At 54.3% G+C, this 20,270-nt stretch overlaps 8 protein-coding genes across 8 annotated transcripts; 7 read left to right on the plus strand and 1 right to left on the minus strand.

The window, feature by feature from the left end:
* Positions 1-775: 775 nt before the first annotated feature.
* Positions 776-1,769, plus strand: M409DRAFT_20244 (uncharacterized protein; the record flags this gene model as incomplete). Its single annotated transcript, XM_033805293.1, has 3 exons — positions 776-808; positions 864-1,294; positions 1,355-1,769. 3 exons carry the CDS (start codon positions 776-778, stop codon positions 1,767-1,769), a joined length of 879 nt encoding a protein of 292 aa, XP_033670720.1.
* A 713-nt stretch (positions 1,770-2,482) lies between these two features.
* On the plus strand, positions 2,483-3,079 carry M409DRAFT_64831 (uncharacterized protein; the record flags this gene model as incomplete). Its single annotated transcript, XM_033816245.1, has 2 exons — positions 2,483-2,507; positions 2,634-3,079. The coding sequence occupies 2 exons, from the start codon at positions 2,483-2,485 to the stop codon at positions 3,077-3,079; spliced, it is 471 nt and encodes a 156-aa protein (XP_033670721.1).
* A 1,150-nt stretch (positions 3,080-4,229) lies between these two features.
* Positions 4,230-6,520, plus strand: M409DRAFT_52326 (uncharacterized protein; the record flags this gene model as incomplete). The annotated part of the gene is made up of 2 exons (XM_033812053.1): positions 4,230-4,557; positions 4,698-6,520. 2 exons carry the CDS (start codon positions 4,230-4,232, stop codon positions 6,518-6,520), a joined length of 2,151 nt encoding a protein of 716 aa, XP_033670722.1.
* Positions 6,521-8,182: 1,662 nt separating this feature from the next.
* Positions 8,183-8,641, plus strand: M409DRAFT_20247 (uncharacterized protein; the record flags this gene model as incomplete). Its single annotated transcript, XM_033805294.1, has 1 exon — positions 8,183-8,641. One exon carries the CDS (start codon positions 8,183-8,185, stop codon positions 8,639-8,641), a length of 459 nt encoding a protein of 152 aa, XP_033670723.1.
* A 717-nt stretch (positions 8,642-9,358) lies between these two features.
* On the plus strand, positions 9,359-11,883 carry M409DRAFT_52328 (uncharacterized protein; the record flags this gene model as incomplete). Its single annotated transcript, XM_033812054.1, has 4 exons — positions 9,359-9,680; positions 9,818-10,372; positions 10,419-10,680; positions 10,731-11,883. The coding sequence occupies 4 exons, from the start codon at positions 9,359-9,361 to the stop codon at positions 11,881-11,883; spliced, it is 2,292 nt and encodes a 763-aa protein (XP_033670724.1).
* A 268-nt stretch (positions 11,884-12,151) lies between these two features.
* On the plus strand, positions 12,152-13,936 carry M409DRAFT_20249 (uncharacterized protein; the record flags this gene model as incomplete). Its single annotated transcript, XM_033805295.1, has 1 exon — positions 12,152-13,936. One exon carries the CDS (start codon positions 12,152-12,154, stop codon positions 13,934-13,936), a length of 1,785 nt encoding a protein of 594 aa, XP_033670725.1.
* Positions 13,937-15,073: 1,137 nt separating this feature from the next.
* On the plus strand, positions 15,074-16,409 carry M409DRAFT_64834 (uncharacterized protein; the record flags this gene model as incomplete). Its single annotated transcript, XM_033816246.1, has 3 exons — positions 15,074-15,113; positions 15,174-16,319; positions 16,375-16,409. The coding sequence occupies 3 exons, from the start codon at positions 15,074-15,076 to the stop codon at positions 16,407-16,409; spliced, it is 1,221 nt and encodes a 406-aa protein (XP_033670726.1).
* A 552-nt stretch (positions 16,410-16,961) lies between these two features.
* On the minus strand, positions 16,962-19,046 carry M409DRAFT_20251 (uncharacterized protein; the record flags this gene model as incomplete). Its single annotated transcript, XM_033805296.1, has 3 exons — positions 16,962-17,665; positions 17,726-18,676; positions 18,734-19,046. 3 exons carry the CDS (start codon positions 19,044-19,046, stop codon positions 16,962-16,964), a joined length of 1,968 nt encoding a protein of 655 aa, XP_033670727.1.
* Positions 19,047-20,270: the final 1,224 nt, after the last annotated feature.

A 20,270-nucleotide genomic window follows, 5' to 3' on the forward strand; every position in this document is an offset into this window, starting at 1 on the left:
CATCGTCACGCTGAGGGCTATCAATGATCGTGTTCAGATTCGGCAAATCCTTCGATTGGCTTGATAGTGCCGCCTGTTGTTCTGAAGACTTTTGCTCAGTATCGAGGCTTGCGACATGTGGCGTGTTCTGAGCAGGTTCCAGTTCTATAGGGTTTCCATTCTCGCTCTGATCAGACCGCGATTGCTCGATCTCTGGCTCTGCACTGGCCTCTCGAGATGCCTTTGCCTTCCGACTATAGGTCTTTGCCACCTTTGGCCGGATCCAGTCAAGTTTCTCTCCATCTCGGTAGTCTGAAAGATCTGTAGGCCTCGGAATGAGCACAATCGGTTGTTTCGGGCTGCTATTCGATGCTGGAGTATGCTTTGCTCGTTTTCGTGGCCTTTCTGGACTCTGCGACTTCTGTGATTCGGCGTCCAGACTGAGCTCATCATCTTCCGAGTCCTCCACCTCGCCTCGGTCCTGCCAACGCTTCATTTGAGACTTTGCGCATGTCGGATATTCCTGTGAGTCCAGATTGTAGGTGTTGCAGAGGTGCAGATACTGGCTGTAGGGAGCAAGTGAGGTCGAGACTGGATACGCGTCCAGTCGCGTGAAGTGCTTTGACTTTAGGGCGCTCGGCTCCTTCCGACGTCGTCTCGTCTCGGTGACGCACGCGGGCACGTGAACACAACTGTCCGCGCAACGTCGACTCGAAAGGTAACACTCTTGGAACACTGAACAACTCTCGACTCACGACGAGAACGACCTAATCGCAGACGAACATCGACGGCGACCATGGCTCAAGATCCCCGTGCGCTCCTGCAAAAGGTGGGCTACACCACATGCGCCATGTCAAGACAGATCATTAACCCATGATCAACAGGCAGATAAAGCAGCACAATCAGCGAGCGGTGGCTTCTCACTCTTCGGCGGCCGGACAGAGAAACTCGAGAATGCGGTTGAGCTCTACACACAGGCAGCAAATGCATTTCGAATGCAAAAGGCCGGCAAGGAAGCAGGCCAGGCATTCGAGCAAGCAGCTGCATTACAATCTGGCAAGCTGAACGAGCCTGACGACGCCGCGAATACCCTCACTGAGGCATACAAGTCATACCGCAAAGATGAGCCGGAAGAAGCTGCGAGGGTGCTCGAGAAGGCAATTCAACACTACACACTGAAAGGCAACTTCCGAAGAGCGGCCACGCATAAGCAGAATCTGGCGGAGCTATACGAGGTGGAGTTGGGCGATCAGAAGAGGGCAATGGAGGCATACGAGATGGCAGCAGGGTGGTATGAGAACGACAACGCAGAACAGTAAGTTGCAAGTCTATCTTGCGTTACTTGGAACAGCTGCTGACACGGTGTTCTGCTTAGACTCGCAAACAAGCTATACCTCAAGCTTGCCGACATCTCAGCTCTTGAAGGCGACTACCTCAAAGCTATCACCAACTACGAGCGCATCGCCAAATCCGCAATCAACAACAATCTCATGAAGTGGTCCGTCAAGGAATACTTCTTGAAAGCCGGAATCTGCCATCTTGCCAACGGTGACATGGTTGCCATGAACAGAGCGTTGGAGTCATACCGAGAACTCGATCCTGCGTTCGCTCAGACGCGAGAACACCAGCTCCTTGTCGACATGGTTGAGGCGGTAGAGGAGGGCGATCAAGAGAAGTTTGCGGACAAACTCTTCCAGTTTGACCAAATGTCCAAGCTTGACAAGTGGAAGACCACCCTGCTCTTGCGAGTGAAGGAGAGCATTGAAGGCCAGGAAGAGGATTTCGCATAGATTGGGTCAATCAGCATACATGTGGCGTAATTGGCGTCTTGATGTAAGGGCAGCATCCACGGAACGGATCCAGAGGTCAGGGATATTTGGCCGGATCAGACTATGTTCTTGGACAGGATGGAGGATATTGACATGAGTCGGCCATGAGGGTCATCTGCTGCTGTCTTTTCGGTCCTCTGCTTGGGATGGCGATGGCTTCGCTGTGGATTGATCGGTGGTCGATTGTTCCTTGGACCCAAATAAAGCTTTACGAATACCCCATGCGAAACCTCCAGTGTTCGTATTCGTCGCCTCTCTTTTCGCCTCTTGCAAGTCGCTCATGATTGCTTTGCTTATGATCTTCTCTTGATCCTGCGGTGACTGATGCTGCTCTCCGAATGTGCCCTCTCTTTCCTGCTTCTGCCTCTCGAGCTCGGGTTGGAGTGTGGTGTAGGCTTTGAGACGTTAGTGATGCACACTGTCGCTCAGGTAGAACCACATGCCTGTAAACACGCCACACACTGTTACCAGTATCAGTCCTGCTGCAGGTCCTCCCCTCATGATAGCTTCTGTAAACACTGTTGTTTGTAGAAGTAGTTCGAGTCGATGAGCGCATGTCCATTGAAGAAGCCGCGGAGGTCGGAATTCGCGCCGAAATGCCGCCTCCAACCTCAGATATGCTTCTGTCTTGACACAACAACACGCAGCAACAAATTGGCCAGACCTGACAGACTATGAGGCCAAGAATATTGAGAGAATGTAGTTCGACGCTTTTCAAGCCCAGGAACTACCGGCCTCAGCCTCTAGCTCAAGCCCATGGATTTTCCAGTCGCTCCTGGGCGGCTTCATCTCGCGATCAACAAGTCGACATCGAACAGCTCTTAGCGAAGCCTTCATGGTCGGTTTCATCTCTACTTCCATCCAAGGAATCCAAGTCCCAGACACCAGAAATAACGAGCAAACAACTCCACCATCTTCTGCGACTCTCGGCCCTTCCACCTCCCAAGGACGAACAAGAAGACCAGAAGATGCTGTCTACCTTGAGCTCTCAGCTACACTTCGTCAAAGACATCCAAAAAGTGGACACGACCGGAATCGAGCCATTACGGAGCCTTCGTGATGAGACGGCCGAGGGTGAGAAAGAGTCTGAGCTAGGGCTGGATGCTATGAAGGACGCCTTAGCGATGGAGGAGATTCGAGGGAAGCACCATAAGAGGATAAGGAGGATACGATCACCTGTCAAGAATGTTGAAGGCGAGTGGGATGTGATGGGGAACGCTTCCAAGAAAGTCGGACGATACTTCGTGGTCGAAGGCGGCAAAGGCCGATGAAAGACAGAATGTCGCAGTCATCAGTTGTGCTCGAGGGAATTTCCAGGCAACGAAGTCTACAAAACTGCTTCTCCGCGATCAAGATGATTGGACTTCGAAATCGTACTGCACCGTGTCTGCCACAGCGCGCCAGTGTCCGAGCAGTGTCCGAGAGGCACTGCCATGGAAGGTGATGATGGAGGAGCCGGTCGAGCGTTGACAGTGAACCCCAGCAGTCTGAACAGCCGAACTCTTCCCCATGGAAGGGAGGTCTGGTCTCTCGGTGATGCACCGTCCGCCATCAGTCGAACACGACGCTCATATTACCCGAGGAGAGCTCCAGAAACAAGTCCAATGGATCGTGAGATATTGCAAAGTGGACTACATATATCGGGACCAGAGGGTGTCTTTGTCTGCGAGAAAGCAGTTATGCAAGTCCACGGCTAGTCTACAAAGACTTTGCCGACTTCAACGCTTGGTGCACCTTGGTCACGCCCCATTGCCTTCGGACGACCATTATGGTGTTGGAACAAACATAGCCAAGGTACGGGCTTGCGAGCATGTGGAAAGGTTGAGTGGGAAATAGATGGTGTCAAAATATAGGGATCCAGCGTCTTCATTCGCCTCTTTACCCTGGGTATTCCGCGCAAAGTGGAAGGCTCATCCCCATCATTCGCAAGCTGTCTGATTTGCCTGAGATGTCAACAGAAGCGTGGTCATTTCCAAAGAATCGGAGAGATAACATTCCCATGCGTTTCGCTTTGAGCGGAACGAGGAGTGTAGAATCAGCTGTGATCTTAACGTAGTACGTTAGATCGAATCGTCGGAGAAATCGTGCTGCGCTGCGTCTGATGTATGTACTCCATCGAATATGTTTACGTTCGGCCGTTAAATGTTACAATGCCTTGGGTCGTCCCAATATCTCGGCACCAACGGAGACCGGGAACGAAGAACAGTAGTAAGCAGCAGACACCGAAGCATTGCTCAAGCACGTACCCCACCACTGCCTCAGCCAGCGCCTTCCTTTCCACCTGCAAGGGAGATCTACCTTCGATCTGTTGAAACGTGAAGCCTCCACTCCAAGCACACGCGCCTCCCACGCGATCGACCGACCCTCGAATGCGATTACCTTCTCCACCACCTGCTCGAGCGGTGCAGTCAACCTGAGGCAATGCCGTCCGCCGGCAGCATCTCACCGCACCCTCCAGCCGCCCCGGCCTCGACGATGTCTGGCACGGGCGGCGTCGCCTCGCGTCCGCCGTTGATGAAGCGACAGTCGTCGCAGTCGTCGAATCAATCGAGACACGCCGTCATCAGCCCGGGCTCCGTCGAACACCAGCAACCTCTCCGCCACCCGGTCAAGAAACATACCAAGATCATCCTCCCTCGAAACCACAGCTCTGGTCGCAACTTGGCGAAGCTCAACCGACAAACCCAAGCACAAGCGCAGGCGCATGCTGAGGAGTATAGGAGACATGGCAGACAGCGCTCCCACGAAGGTGAGTCCAGCAGCACGTGCGTGCACCGAGGCGCAACCAGGCACTTTTGACTGCAAAGCGATAAGGCTCGCATGCGACTCTGTGCCAAGATAGAGCAGGATTATAGAGGGGACATGACCATTGTGCTAACGCATGTAAAGGCGACACCGAGATCCGGCTACCCGGTAGCCTTGACGAGAGCGTACGACCGACGACATTGCGACGCAACATGACGGCTTCTCAGCTACCGAGAAATACGTCGCATGCCAAACTCAAGAAGAACTTCTCTCACGGGCAACTGACACGGCTTGGATCGGGAAAGAATCTCGCCGGATTGAACGCAGCCGCCAATAGAGCGCCGCCATCTCCGGGGCTGAGAGGCAAGCAGAAAAGACCCAAATCTGCGGAGATGAGCGCGGTTGAGAAAGATGCACATGAGCGAGAGACAAGGTTACATCAAAGGAAGGGATTGGGGAAGAAAGTCGGATTCGCTGTGGGCAGTGCTGGGGATGCCAGTGATGAGGAGGACGCACCTGAAATGGAAGGCAGCATGCAGGAAGACGAATGGACTGAAGAGAGTGCTAGTGCGAGTCCGTACAGCACGCGGCAGAACACAGCCAACAATTCGAGGAGGACGAGCATGGTGATTGACAGAGCAGCAGAGAAGTTGCCTCTTGGGACTGCGGCAATCTCTCAAGATGTGCAGGCCATGGAACAGGAACGCCAGGCGCGGCTTATTCGCGAACAGCAAAGGACAGTACCGGATGTGGAGGAGAGGAGAGCTCCCCGACCTCACGGAACGGGGGAAATAGTCCAGAATGCGCTCGCGAAGGGCAAGCAGCCTCTGGGTCAAACGACGCAAGAGCCCCCAAGCGAGCGTCCACACGAAGAACAGCAATTCCCGCAACAGCCTGTGCATCCGAAGGCTCCACAGCGAAGTCCATTACATGCGGCGAAAGAGCACGCCAATCCAGCAACTCGACGGCTGCTAGACAAAAGTCAGCAGCTGCCTGCTCCTGCTCTCGTTAGCAACGTGAGCGCGATGGATGACACACATAGCAATCGTGGCTCACCGGCAGCGTCGATGAGGTCTTCAAGGTCCAATCTTGGCGAGGGCGCCGGTGACCAGCATGAAGATGAGTTGGTCTCTCGATTTGTTCCAAGTGCGTCTCACCCATCGATGGGGAGTGGCACGAACACCGCTGTTGGGACGCCAAAACACACAGCACCTCATACACCGGAAGATGAAAGCACATTAGCCGGCCAGAGGCGTGACAGAAATCCGGGTTTCAACATTGGACCAGTCAGCCCTGGATCAACTGTCTCTGGGACATCCTCAGGTGCTGCAACGCCAGCTATTGGGCGGTCTCGCACAGAATTGAGGATGTTGCAAGAGAAGGCCATGGCAGACATCGAGTCTCAGGCGGACCAGAAACCCCATCTGCCAGCCCATGTTTACGACCGACGGAACGAATCGCTTAAATCATACTTAAACATGGCACCGCTCGGTGAAGGGCGAATACCACATACAGGGTTGACCATGGGGCCTGATGTGTTCCAGGGCCGCTTCCGCGCCCTCAACACCGAGCTGAGAGTTGTGCAGAAATTCCGTGACCCTATAGGTGAAGCCGTGGCAAGACTGAAGGGATGCAGAGGGAGCGCGCTGAACAAGCGCTCCTCTCCGCAGAAATCGCAGCAAGGACCGGTACCCTCTGGCTTGCCATCGAGCAAAAGCGCCATTTCGCTCCCTGTACACAGAGCGCAAAAGGCTAGCGATCTCGCGAAATCTGCCTCCCCTCCCAATGCAGCAGGTCCGCTGAAGCGAGGGACGAGCACCTCTCAAGTTCAAAGTCAGGGGGCCGAGCGACAGAAGCAAAGGAGAGAAGTGAGCTTTCGAGCACAGCCAGAGACAAGAGAGTTCGAACGGAGCGTCGAAGAGTTGCCTCCAGATGTCATTGCTAGACAACTTTGGGAGAGCGTTTGACGGCCGTGAGGAGTACGTTTACTATGCATAGCGCATGCATGTGTTTTCAAGCCATCGACAAGTGATTGGTGGTTGGTGTTGCTGTGCTTTTCAGCGAGGAGTTCTGGGTTGCCTGGGGCTGGAGGATTGTTATCATGGAGGCGCGATAATGGGCGCTGGGGCGCGATGGCACAAATTACGGCTTTCAAGTCGTGCTATATGGTGTGCACGAAGGGCTTCTTGTCCGTCCGTCGACGGCCTCTTACTGGCGTCGGGTGGTTTAATGAATTCACGCTGCTATCTTCCTTTCCCAAGCGAGGGTAAAGCACATGGTCTCCTTGTGCCACGCTACACGCAGACACTAACGACACTCCCCGAAATGAGCGCTATATCTTCGCCGTCGACTCTTCACCAACAAAGGGCGAGATGAGACGAGACAAGACCGACGGGCTGCAGGAATCTCGACATAAGGTGTTTGTATCACCGCGTGAGTACAGCGTGGTCAATCTGCTTGTGCAAGGTCGAGTGCCTTGCTTCGGTCTGCAAACGTTGCTAAACAAGGCATTGATGTCGCACAGGACCTGTCGCAACATTCCCTGACCTGCTGGTCTCTTTCATCGTCTTCATCACCCGAGGTCTTGTCTGCAGAACGTGGACCGAGGGCAAAGCGAGCACGACCTTTGAGTTCGGGCGTCAATCGAACTTGTTGCTGGAGTTGCCGGGTTGATGAACCGTTTCGGCAGGCCTTCCCTTGCCGCGATGCAGTGGAGAAGACATGCCACGCTAAGGCAGGAACGTTTCTAACTTTTCCTGTGGAGATCGCGTGCCAGCTCAGAGCCTTTCCGACGTTGTCAACATCCGATGTTTGGTCTGGACGCGCCTTTGCCGACGACGATGGATCTGTTGGGGAGTGGAGCGCACGCTTCAACCAAGCGTTCGAGACTGTGTTGTGTTTGTCGTTGTTGCTCATGATTTTGTTATTGCGACGGGATTTTGCTCTGCAGGTTCAAGCAGTGTGTGACTTCATCCATGCCACCCGACATTACCGCGATTGCAGTGGAAATTGCGTTAGAAGTATAAACGAAATGATTCGCTGCGCAGAGATCCCCGGGGCCTTGATCGATGTGAGACAAATGATTTGTTGGTTACATTCTACTCCGCTTCCACGGGCGCGCCCAGGCACATGTTCTTCTTCTCCTTCAGGCTCTTCGCTGGGCTTTTCTTCTAGCGCTTGCAACTAGTCCATCCTCAACGACTTGAGCGAAGCTCCACTCTTTCGCCGCTCTCTTCTTCCGCCATATTTGACGGGCCTCCCGCCGCGACGCCCATTTCGTTCGTTTGCGACAAACGCTGGACCTTCGCTTTTCCTGTTGTCTCGAAGACGACATCCACTGCTCTTCAGCAACCCACAGACACCACTCATTACTTCGCGCGCGTCGCAGCTTGAGCACCGCCTTCACTCTCCGACGAGACACCAGCAGCCGCCGACCTCTACTCGAGACAAATTCGCGACACCGTTCCCTGCGTATATCATCAGCGACTTGCGCAGCGACTGTCCATCGACACCACGTCAACAAACAAACCAAGCTTAAAGCTGCACTCCCACATTCCGATCCAGCGTCATAGTCATAGTCGATCCGAGATCTCGCCAGCCGATCCAGTCAACCAGCCGCCTCAATCGCAATGCGCTCCTTCGACATCTCCGCCACGGCGCTCTTCGCCGCTGCCGCCGTTGTGAACGCTCAAACTCCCGACAGCTATGGCAGCCTCACTTCTGCAACGACCACCTACACCATCACCCGCACTGTGTCGCGTGTCGTTGAGACTGTCACTGCTACCAGCAATGGCTCGACTTCAACGTTCGAGAGCACCAGCTCCCTGACGACCTCCATCTCCATCCCATTGACCACGACGGCGACGGCCTACTCGCACCCACCTTCATCGATTGCCAGCGTCACCATTCCCTCTTACGGCAACGGCACCACTGTCGTCGGCGGCACCGGCACCGGCGCTCTCCCATCCGCTTCTGCTTCTGGATCATTCGTCCCACCACCAGCATCGGAAGGCGGTGCAGGCAAGCTCGGTGTCGAGGCCCTTGGTCTTGCTGCCATCGCCGGCATCGTCGGTCTTCTCGCCTTTTAGGCACATTCTTCACTTCACTTCTTGCGACCTTGCCACCCAGCCAAGGTCACCCTTCTTCGACACTCCCAACGTGGATAACGACTTTACGTGTGATGGAAAGCGAGCGTTTGCTTCTTGCGGAACCACGAAACGATGTCTGCTTTTGCTGTTGTGAGAGAGATTGTGTGTTTGATTGGTTTTTCTGGCAATACCCCCGAGGTGCTCATGATGATGATGAGTGGGAGAGAGAGAGATGGGACTTCACTTCTTCTGTTCATACTTCTAACCGATTCCCCTTGAGGTAGCAATCTGAGAGTTTCTGCTCCTCTATATCAATCTCCGCGTCCTTCTATGCGTGCTTCCCGGTTGTGAGTAGACCAGGTTCATCTCCGCTTTCCGTCAAAGTTCGATGATGAATAGCGTACATGCCATGTTGATGAAGACGAATGAATTCTGCAAACGTGAATCGAGAGGTGAGGCCACATTAAGCTATGTGATCGTCCCGTCCGAGCTCAATCAATATTTGACGTTAAAGCGGTAAGAAGTCAATGATCACTGCTCAATAATTGGTCACAGCTCAATCAAAAGCCTATCTAATCAGCTCTCCATCAAAAGCTACGAGTCATGCGCTCATGACGTTCTGAACATCCACTTTCTTGAGCTCAACAACACACTGCCAGCAAACAAACAGTGCTCAAAAACTTTCGCCAAACCTCTTGCCCTGTCAATGCCGCAACAATGCAACGCAACAAGAACATCGAGTACGACGAAGACGAGCTGTATTCAGACGGGGAAGAGGAGTATGGTGAAGAGGGAGGGTATTCGCAAGAGGACAAGGACAACTTCGCGACTTTGACACCCGTCGTTCGGGCAGAGCTTGACGAAGCTGGTGTTCCGGTCACGACGCAGCAGATCGAGGAGGCGCTGTGGCATTACTATTGGGATGTTGGCAAGAGTGTGGCATATCTGAAGAACTCGAGGACACCCAGAGAAGGGCAGAAGGAGGCTAAGAAGGAGGAGAAGCCGAAGAGCAAGTTTGATCAGGCGGCGGAGAAGGCAGGTGAGTCGAGATTGTTTTCTTGTTCTTCTGCTCTTGGGTTGAGGCGTGGGTGTGAAGGTGGAGGGCTGTATGATACAGGTGCGCACTTTTGCCCCATCAATGGCTGTGGAAGGTATGGCTGACGGTATTCTGGACAGTAGGGACTCGATGCCCGACCGTTACGGCAGCCGACTGGTTTAAGGATACCCCATGGACGAATGTTCCCTCAGACATCCTTGGTCAACTGGTTCCAGTAACGCCTGAACCGCCACGAATCAAGCTCCTTGGAGGGTCTTCGAAGTTGGCCAAACTCGCAGAGGAGCGTCGCAAGAAAGCTGCCGCCGCCGCACAGCCTGCTCAAGCACCGACGACTGACTCCACGCACTCGCTGGATCGGCTCACCAAGCCCAAGGACGTGAAGGAGAACGTTGCGCCTGCCCCCAAAACAGAGCCGAAGAAATATGCCATTCGGCGCAAGAGATCGCCCACGCCTCCACCAAAGGAACCGACTCCGCCACCTGAAGAGCCAAAAGAGCAATTGCCTAGTCTTCGCTCGTCACCTTCTGCGTTTGGCCGAACACTGTCTTCAAGCTCGGCTCAGGCCAATGGCACTCGCCAGATGGCTCTGCACGACTTACTAGGCTCTGGCTACACCTCAAACCCTTTCGACGGACCCTCGCCAGACGATACTGTCATGCGTGCTCAAGATAGAAGTAAAGGGCTGAATAAATGAACTGGCTAACAGGATTCAATCTACAGAAAAGACAAAAGCACAGCAAGCATCGAATGGATTAGCGAAGAAGACAGAAGCACTCAAGATCGATGCCACCCCGGCAGCACCATCACAGCCGAAAGTACGAAGTAAAGGCCTGGATGTGCCTTCCTTATGGAACGAGGAGAAGTCGAAACGAAAAGCTTCGGCGGCCTTTGTGGTGATAGGTCATGTCGATCACGGAAAGAGCACGCTCATGGGTCGTTTGCTCCTGGACACTGGAGCGGTATCTCAGAGAGATATCGACAAGTATGTGTTGAATCCACTCGAGATGGCTTACCACCAGCTAATGACTCTAGGTACAAGAAGCAGGCCACAGAGCTTGGGAAGGCATCCTTCGCTCTGGCATGGGTTATGGACACAGGTGCCGAGGAACGAGAGCGAGGTGTTACCGTAGACATTGCTCAGCACTACTTCAGCACTGAAAGGGTCGACTTCACAATCCTGGATGCACCTGGCCATCGAGATTTCGTACCAAACATGATTGGCGGGGCTTCAATGGCAGATCTTGCGGTGCTCGTCGTGGACGCGAATCAGCTGGAATCTGGTATGAAAGGGCAGACGAGAGAGCATATCCTACTAGCACATGCTGTTGGGCTACGAAAGCTCGTTGTGGCAGTGAATAAGCTGGATTCTACGACTCCTGCCTGGAGCAAAGATGTCTTCCAATCGGTCAGCGCAGAGGTCTTGAAGCTGCTTGCACAGACCGGATTCAAAGAAGACAACGTCGCCGTGGTTCCTTGTAGCGGACTCAGTGGCGAGAACGTAGCAAAACAGCCAGGAGGAAACTCAGCAGCATCATGGGTCTCCAAAGAACATCCAACATTATTGCAACAACTGGAGAAATTCGCCCCACATTCGACATCCATCGACGTGGTCAAGAAGCCTTTGCGGCTGCAGGTTGCGGACGTGTTTAGAGGCGGTATCACGAACCCATTATCGATTGCTGGACGGATAACGGCTGGCCATGTTCAGATTGGCGATTCTGTGACAGTGCAGCCCAGTGGCGAAACAGCCACGATCAAGGGTGTCGAAGTCGGTGGCGACGGCAAGGATTGGACGATAGCAGACGACATACCGACTCTTCATCTGGTGGACATCGAAGCTCAACATCTGAGGAGCGGGGACGTGGTCTGCAGCTCGCAGAAACCGATAAAGGTCGTCAAGAGCGTCACGGCGAAAGTGCAAGCACTTGACAGTCTGTTGCCACAGAGAGTTGACATTCACGTTGGACGGTTGCATGTACCTGGCGGCATCAGTCATCTGGTGGCTACAGAAGATGCGAAGGGCGAGACTTTGAAGAAGAAGCCTCGCATTGTAAAGGCAGGGCAAAAGGCAGTGATCAGATTAGCACTCGATGATGGCGTGCCGCTTGAGGATGGAGACAGGGTAGTGCTCAGAGCTGATGGCAGTACCATTGCGGCTGGTAGAGTAGAGGCTATTAGCATGTAAATGCAATGGAAAAGATTACAGCAGTTGATCGATGTTCATGTGCAAGTCTCGGCATGCGATGGATTGGATCCGCTTAAATTTGATTGGCCAAGCGCGGACAGCTTTATTGAAGTGCCTCCTAGATGACCGCACTTCGACCTTCCAACCAGGCACCAGGTCCTACCAACACGTCTGCACCACCGCTCTCTGACACCGACCGATTGACCTCTGGCTATCCCGCCTGCAACAGTATCCCTTCTTCTCACCGCCTGCCCTCGCCACAGCAATCATGTCCCGCCGACCGCCAGCTCCAGGAGCAGACCGAGCAGAACAGAACCGAGCAACGCTCAAACAACTCGTGAAGCTCGAATCGAACAAGAGCTGCGCCGACTGCAAGCGAAACAAACACCCACGATGGGCGAGCTGGAACCTAGGCATCATCATCTGCATCCGCTGCTCGGGCATCCACCGCGGCATGGGCACACACGTCTCACGAGTCAAATCCGTCGACCTCGACTCCTGGACCGACGAGCAGATGCAACAGATGCTGAAATGGGGCAATTCGCGAGCGAACAAGTACTGGGAGCATAAACTCGCCGAGGGCCATGTCCCCAACGAGGCGAAGATTGAGAACTTCATCCGGACAAAGTATGATAGTAAGCGGTGGGTGATGGATGGGGGGATCCCGGATCCTACCACGCTGGATGATGGCGAGGCAGATGATGATGTGCCGTTGAATGTGGTGCAGCAGCAGGTCAAGGAGAGGGAGAGGAGTGCTAGTATAAGGAATCGGAGTGCGCCTAATGCGGTGCCGCCTCCTCCTGTTAAGGCGCCGCAGGTTGATCTTTTTGGGGATGAGCCAGCACAACAGCCTGCGCGGCCGAGTACGACTGAGCCTGCTGGGAGTAGGCCTGGTCCGCCGAAAGCTCCTGCTGCTGCGACGAAGCAGAGCAAGCCTGGTGAGAGCTTGCTTGGATTGGATTTCTTTGGCGGGACGCAGTCTGCGCCTCCAGCGAGGCCATCTAGTACTGGACCCAATACGCCTGGTGTGTCTGGACGGAGCGATCTGAAGCAGTCTATCCTGTCTTTGTACGCGTCAAAACCAGCTGCACCTCCACAGCCGCAACAACCAGCGGCGAATGCGTTTGGGGGGATGCAATCCCCGCCGTTGGCATCTCCAACAACACAGCAGTCAAACACGCAAGCACTGGGCGGCTTGGGCGATGCGTTCGGCTCGCTGTCATTCAACGCGCCAGCTCAACAGAAGCCGGCGCCATTCTCCAACTTCACAGCTCCAACTGGACATTCAAGACAAGCATCTCAAGTCTGGTCACCACCTCCGTTGAGCGGTGGTGGGTTCTTCGACTCGAAATCTCTCGCGCAACCAAAGCAAGCCTCACCTCCGGTACAGCCTGTGACATCCACGCACAGGCCCAGCGATAGCTTTGGTGCGGACTTTGGCGATTTCTCATCAGCATCGCCAGTAACTTCGGCCAAGAGTCCACTTCCAGCAAGCAGCTCGATGGGCGATTTGTTTGACATGTCGACCCCTCAACCTCCTGTAAAGCCGGCTGCTGTACCTGCTCCTGCTCCTGCTCCAGCGCCAAAGCCTGCTCAGCCCGCACCAATCAACTACTCCGCCTTCAACCTCACTCAACCCGCTCCTGCACCAGCAGCAGCACCTAAGGCCGCACAAACGTCTTCCATCCCAAGTATGTCCATGAACAACATGGATGCTTGGGGCTCAAACAACGCCTGGGCCGAACCAGATGAGCCAGCACCCGCTCCTGCTGCACCAGCCAAACCAGCCCCACCACAGCAGACCTCGCCCGCAGCATTCAAGTCGACTCCAGCACCGCCACCGACGAGTGTTCAGACGCCATTCGACTCCGGCTGGGGAGACCCAGAACCTGCTAAACCAGCGACCACATCCAGTGCGAGTGGCTTCCACGTCCAGCAGGATGAGGAGTTTGGTGGCTGGTCCCATGCTAGTCCAGTTGCGACGACTTCTGGACCCAAGCAAGGTGGTCTGGGAGGCAACTCTGATGATCTGTTCGGCAACGTTTGGGAGTAAGAGGTAGATGGGTAGAGGAAGACAGAACTTGGGCCTCATGAGTGCATAGCGTGGATGAATAGAAATTGAATCAAAATGTGATTGATAAATTGTTGAACTGATGCCGTTCTTTTCACGTGCCGTATGCCCTTTTCCTCTCTCTCACTCTTGCAAATGTGTCTAAACTCCTCCAGCGCCTTGCTCAAATCAATGTCCATGCAAACCCCTTTTTCACAACCCACCCCAACCGAATATCTATGCAACCCCCCCCCCCCCCCCACCCCCATCACCCCTTCAGAAAAACCAACTCCCCACCCACCACACCAACACCACGACCCCAATAATCATCCCCGCCAACTTAAAAATCGCCACTTTATTCCCCTGGCTCGCCATGACACCCAGCCGCCGCGCGGAGCCCTTGAGGGACGTGGACATGGAGGAGAAGGTTTCGGAGGTGGAGTCGAGGACGCCTTGGTCGCGGGCATTGTCGTAGATGTCGACGGTGACGGAGCGGAGTTGGGAGACTTTTTGTTGGAGGGAGGTGAGGGAGTCGTTGTTTTGTCTGTTGGTGGAGGGGAGGGTGTTAGTGGGTGGTGGGTTTGGTGGGTTGGTGGGTTGGTGGAGGGGGGACTTGCCGTTCTCGTTCGTAGGCTTCTGACATTTTTGCCTAAGGGGATTGGGATATGTGTGTTTGTTCGCGGTTGTTTACGAGTCGAGCTCTCCGCGGATCGATGGAGAGTTGGTGGCGGAGTGGTGCGGTGTGGAGAGGGTCGTTGCTATTGCTGTGCCTGGCTGACGACGACGAAGGCGGCTGGTTGATAGAAAAGCGTCTGCCTGGAGAGGACAAGACGGCCGTAGCAGGATTACTGGCAGTTGGAAGTATATTCTTTGTCGCAAGCTACTACCGCATCAGCTGCAGCCCGTGAAGACGCGCAAAAGGCCGGCTCGGCCTTCGGTGACGTCGCGGGGCTGTGCTGTCTGGCGCTGAGAGCCGACAGCTCCAAGTGCATCTGATCTCGAAGGATGCGATTTGTCTACGACTTACTCACCACCACCGCCTGAGCCTCCGAACGAAACAAACATAAGCCCCTGGGCGCGCTCCTCTTCGTTCAGCAACCGAATCATCCGTCTTGTTGAACATCGACGTCTCGACTCAACATGCCGTTCATCAATAACCCTCTCCCCTCGTCGATGAGGAGTGAGTTTCTACCTGCCCTTCAGCTGAGAAGAAACATGTCCCACTGACTTTCGACTACAGGCGAATGCAAGAAATGCGGCCGCATCCTCGCCTCCTTCATCGACCCGCGACAAGCCTTCGGCCCAGATAAGATCATCCCGCCCGCCATCCTCGCCAACGCCAAAGGCCTCGCGATCCTCACCGTCTTCAAAGCCGGCTTCCTCGGCTCAGGTCGTTTCGGCAGCGGTGTCGTCGTCGCCCGTCTTGCGGATGGAACCTGGTCGGCCCCGTCGGCTATCGGAACACTAGGTGGTGGTTTCGGCGGACAGATCGGCTTCGAACTGACCGACTTCGTCTTCATCCTCAACGACGCCAGCGCGGTCAAGACGTTTGCGCAGGTGGGGTCGCTGACGCTCGGTGGCAATGTCAGTATCGCGGCGGGCCCTGTGGGACGCAATGCCGAGGCGGCGGGCGCGGCGAGTCTGAAGAGCGTGTCGGGCATCTTTGCTTACAGCAAGACCAAGGGTCTGTTTGCGGGTGTGAGTTTGGAGGGCAGCGTGCTCATCGAGCGAAGAGATGCAAATGAGAAGATGTACAACCGGAAACTCACCGCGCGGGAGCTGCTGGGCGGGAACGTGCCTGTCCCACCGCAGGCGGAGCCGTTGATGCGTGTGCTGAACTCGCGCGTCTTCGCTGGTGTGGGAGGATCGGTCAGTGGGGACAGTGCCATGTACAACGACGTGCCCGTCTACGACGACTCGCACGACGATGTCGTCTGGCAGGGCCGGACGGGGAGTGGCTATAACGCAGGCATTCCAACGCAGAGGACCGGGGACTTCAGCAGAAACGACGACTTCGACAAGCCGAGCAGAGCATCGACCTGGCAAAACGACAACTACGGAGGCGGAAGCAATTCCTTCGGCCGCGCGAACCCGAGCGAGACGTTCGACCGGTTAGAACAGACCAGAGGACGCTCGTCGACGTTTGGAGACCAATCTGATTATGTGTACAGCGATCGTAAGGGACCTCCGCCTGGACGGCCGAGCGCGCCCAAGCCGACTTTTGCGTCGAAGGGGTCGGCGGGGCCTGGGCAGGCGATTGCCAAGTTTACGTTTGAGGCGGATCAGCCGGGGGATTTGGGGTTCAAGAAGGGGGATATCATCACTATTATCAAGAGGACTGAGAGTGAGGCGGATTGGTGGACGGGGAGGATAGGGAGTCGTGAGGGTATGATTATCCATCCATTGGACTTGGAAGATTGATGTTTGCTGACACGAATCAGGAATCTTTCCCTCGAACTATGTTGAAGTGGTCTAGTCGATCAGAACCAACAGACAAGGGAGCCTACAACGACATCGAGTCATTCACCCACACCTTCCCAAACAGGAAACACGACGCGACGACCACCACCAAAACCCCAAAAGCACCACGAAACGAATGATCCAATTCTAGGAGTCCGAATACAGCATTACGAACGACCGAGAGAGAGAGAGCGACTTTGTTGTTGATGAGAAAGAAGATGCCAACCCCCAATTGTAGATAGTGCGGCGTCTTTTTGACTTTTTCACCGGAGGCTTTTGGTTTGGGATTCTCTGATTCTTGTTGATGATGATGCAAAGGAGGGAGCTCAGCATAGCGGAAGATACTCTACGATTCAATCAAGGCGTTCAAAGGCGCGCACGAAAAGGATGTTTCGTGTCTCTTTCTTTTGTCGTGTTGATTTGCTTGTCCCACTGTAGGGGCTGTGTGTCTGTGCTATTGTCACGATTCAGGATCTTGTGGTATCGAGTGAGATATTCGGGGGAGAGGCCTGGAGTCATGTGTCTTTTCCTATTCATGGTTCTGTGGTGCTATGAAACCCAGGTCTCATTAGACCAGTGCCATGTCCTCTTCCCTTGCCATCTCAGACTCGGGTTGCTTCTGCTTTGCACCGCCGTCGTCGTCGGAGGCCGTCACATCACCTTCGGATATGCTCGAGCCCAGAGCCCGTACATCCCCTCCACTCATCTGCACGTCTGGGATCTCATTGCCTCCCTCTCCCTCATCCTCATCCTCGTCCGTCACTCTTGCTCGCGCTTCGTCAGGAGCATCTACCACCATCTCCTCATCTACACCCTCTTTCTCGGCGGCTGCTTCCTCGCCTTCGTCTTCGACAGAAACCATCGCTTCGAGATCCATCGATCGATCCTCCTGGCTCTGAGCCTCTTCTCCATCTCCTTGTTCTTCCTCATCCTCCACCTCCCCCTCATCCTTCCACTCCCTCCGCACAACCCACCCCTCCCTCCCCACAACAACCTCAAGCGCCATCCCATCCTTATCGAAATTCGGCACTTCCCCCAACTTCGGCTTCCCCGCCCTCGACGCCTTGATCTTGACCTCCTTAGGAAATTGATGCAGCCATTGCCCATCGAAATCAAAGTCCGGATCCGCGAGCCAGACGTGGATGGCGGGGATTTCCGGGGCGAGGAGAGCGATGCAGGCGTCGCGGGCGAGGTGGAGCGTTTCCATCACTTCGGGCAGGTTGTTGGCGATTTTGGTGGTTTTGGAGTAGTCGCATGCCGTGATGTCTGAGGCTGATGAGAGACAACTAATTAGTTCGGTCTGAAGTTATTTGGGGCAAAAGGGAGTCTTACGAGTGTAGTGGTCTCGGATCCATTGCATGAAGAGGTGGTCTTTTCGGACTCTTTTCTTAAGGCCGAGGATGCTGAGGAAGATGTGCAACGGAGGCACAAGGCTGTCCAGCTCTTCTTGCTTCTCCTTGTCATTTCCCGAGACCACGAATCTGGCCGCGTGTCTGCTGGCCTTTTGTAGCTCCTCGATGGTCAGTAATGTGGCTTCGTTGTGGACGGAAAATGCTAGACTCCGCGCTCGTACGCAACGATGGTAGAGACTCTTCATATCTTCGTTCTCTGCAGTCACTAGCTGCTCGTGGTAGTCGTAGAGCTCATCGTCCAGGATGTCGAGTAGGTTTGCGCGGTAGCTGTTTTTGTCGGATAGAACGATGCCATGAGACAGCCACTCGCCCGTGTACCAGTCGTTTGTGAGCTTGCTGACCTGACCAGGCTTCCAGTTGTTCCAACAGCGAGCATTCGTGACTCTCAGCAGACGCTCTGCAGAGTAGAATTTGGTGGAACCAGCTCGGGTGACCGTGCCGTTGTCCAGACGCAGGGCGATCGACTGATCTGCGTTCCTCTCGACTTTGTACTCTGACTTGACAATCTTGGCCTGTTGCGCTTGCTCGGTATCGACACTGGTGATGTGGATGCTTCTCTCCCCTCGAGCCTTTCGAGCTGTACCTAGAACCAGCACGAAGAGCATCGAAGGCGTCCATGAGAGGAATGGATCGCTATTGCGGTCGTCCCACATGAGTCTGTGGCCCAACTTGCTGATGATGTCTCGCTCCTCGATTAAGCTGTTGGCGATGTGGTGTATTCCCTTTTCAAGTCCTTTGCCGTCGTGTTTCACACAAGAGATGGCGGGAACGTGGATGTCTTTGCTGTCTAGACCCTTTGTCGATTGATAGTGCCTGGCGCTGATGTCCGATGCCACGCGGAAAAGATGCTTCGGCGTATCCCATTTCGAATCTGAAGAGACTGTCAGTATACCACGATCAGTCAAACCTTTCCGGCTTTGTATCTCACCTTCGAGCTTTTCTTTCTGGCGTTCGCTCAGCATCGATGAACTGAACCCATAGTAGGCAAGTAGTTCCTTGAGTAGCTTCTTCTCCCGCCTGAAATATTTCACGGCCTTCGCGTGGTCTACCAACTTCTGCCGGTCAGTCTCGAACTCGATGGGATCCGAATGGACTTTGGCTCGCATTTCATTCTTTTGCCATTGAGAGATCAGGTTCCGCGCATGCATTCGTCTCCGCTGGGCCCTCGCCTTCTCTCTCTTGGCTTCTTTATCCGACTTCGTTTTAGCCGCTGGTGCTGGCTTCATCCAAGAGCGGCCCATGCTGTCGGTAGTGTCTTTCTGTATCAGCACTTGTCGTTGTAACTGTCGCCAGATACGTTGCAGGGCTGTGGATCTTTCAGCGCCGTGGTCGTCTCGCTGTAAAGATTCCACCTCTTTAGCGTTCAGTCATAGCTGCTTGATAAGTAGTGATGACAGTCTTGGATGATCTGTGAAAGGGTCGTGTTGCAAGCTCAAGTGCCCGCAGCGGTATCTTGCTGAATGATTTGTATTGTTGTTGGCGTCGAGAAGATGAGATTCGGAAAGATCTAAAAATGATTATATAGCCATCTGATGATGTTAAGTGAAGCCAAAACGTCATTCGGTGTCTTTCAGTCCTGCTGTTGGTATCACGATATTTGAACCGTGCGTTGGGGGCATGTGATGGAGGAAGGCAAGTGAAGGGGAAAGAGACGGTTGCATGCAGCTCTGGAGAAGTCAATTCTGCCATCACACTGTTTCACGTTCCACGTATGGTGCCAATGTGAGGACTAGCTTTTTGATATCGTATCATCTTGTAGACCCAATTCCTATTGCGAATGCAGATCGATTGTTCTTGCATTTGTATGAGGAATACCATAGTGGCTCATTGTCTACTCGGTACGGCTGGCATAAATATACCGTCTCCGTCTCTTGGACTTTGCACGCGACTGTACCTACAGTGCAAGCTCAGTGTGCTCGGTATGCGTATTGGAGACGGCAATGGGCAAGAGGACATGTCTTGGAGACAATCTGCTCCTGCCTCGTCTTGCAGATGGCCATGTTCAGCGGCAACTCAGTTGTCGAAGACAGAAACATCACATGTTCTCCACCGAAAAACACCAATAAATGCCAAGCACATGTTGATGTCTGGACCCAAGCATGTGATGGAAGTTGAGGTGAAGTCGAACGAGCGCCAAGGGGCCGGTCCTCGGCTCGGCGGGTGCAGCGCTTGGACGCACTGAGGAGACGACGGAGTCGGGAGCGGTTCGGATCAGATTAAATAGAAGTCGAGGAGTCTAGGAGAAGGCATCGAGGTGATATACAACGCCGCGCGTCGACCATCGCTCTGAGTTGAGTCTAGGTGGTGAGTAGTGCCAACTGGAAAGACGCGCAGAGCTTCGTGCTGCACCTGGCGAGCTCCCAGGCCAAAATCTCTCTCTCCACTGACGTCTGAAAATTCGAGCTCCGCAGCCGGGCAGCATCCCACCCTGATTCACTCCCATTGATATAAGACCACTACCAGCC

This window comes from Zasmidium cellare, assembly GCF_010093935.1.
Source record: "Zasmidium cellare ATCC 36951 unplaced genomic scaffold M409scaffold_9, whole genome shotgun sequence".
NCBI classification, from domain to species: Eukaryota; Fungi; Ascomycota; class Dothideomycetes; order Mycosphaerellales; family Mycosphaerellaceae; genus Zasmidium; species Zasmidium cellare.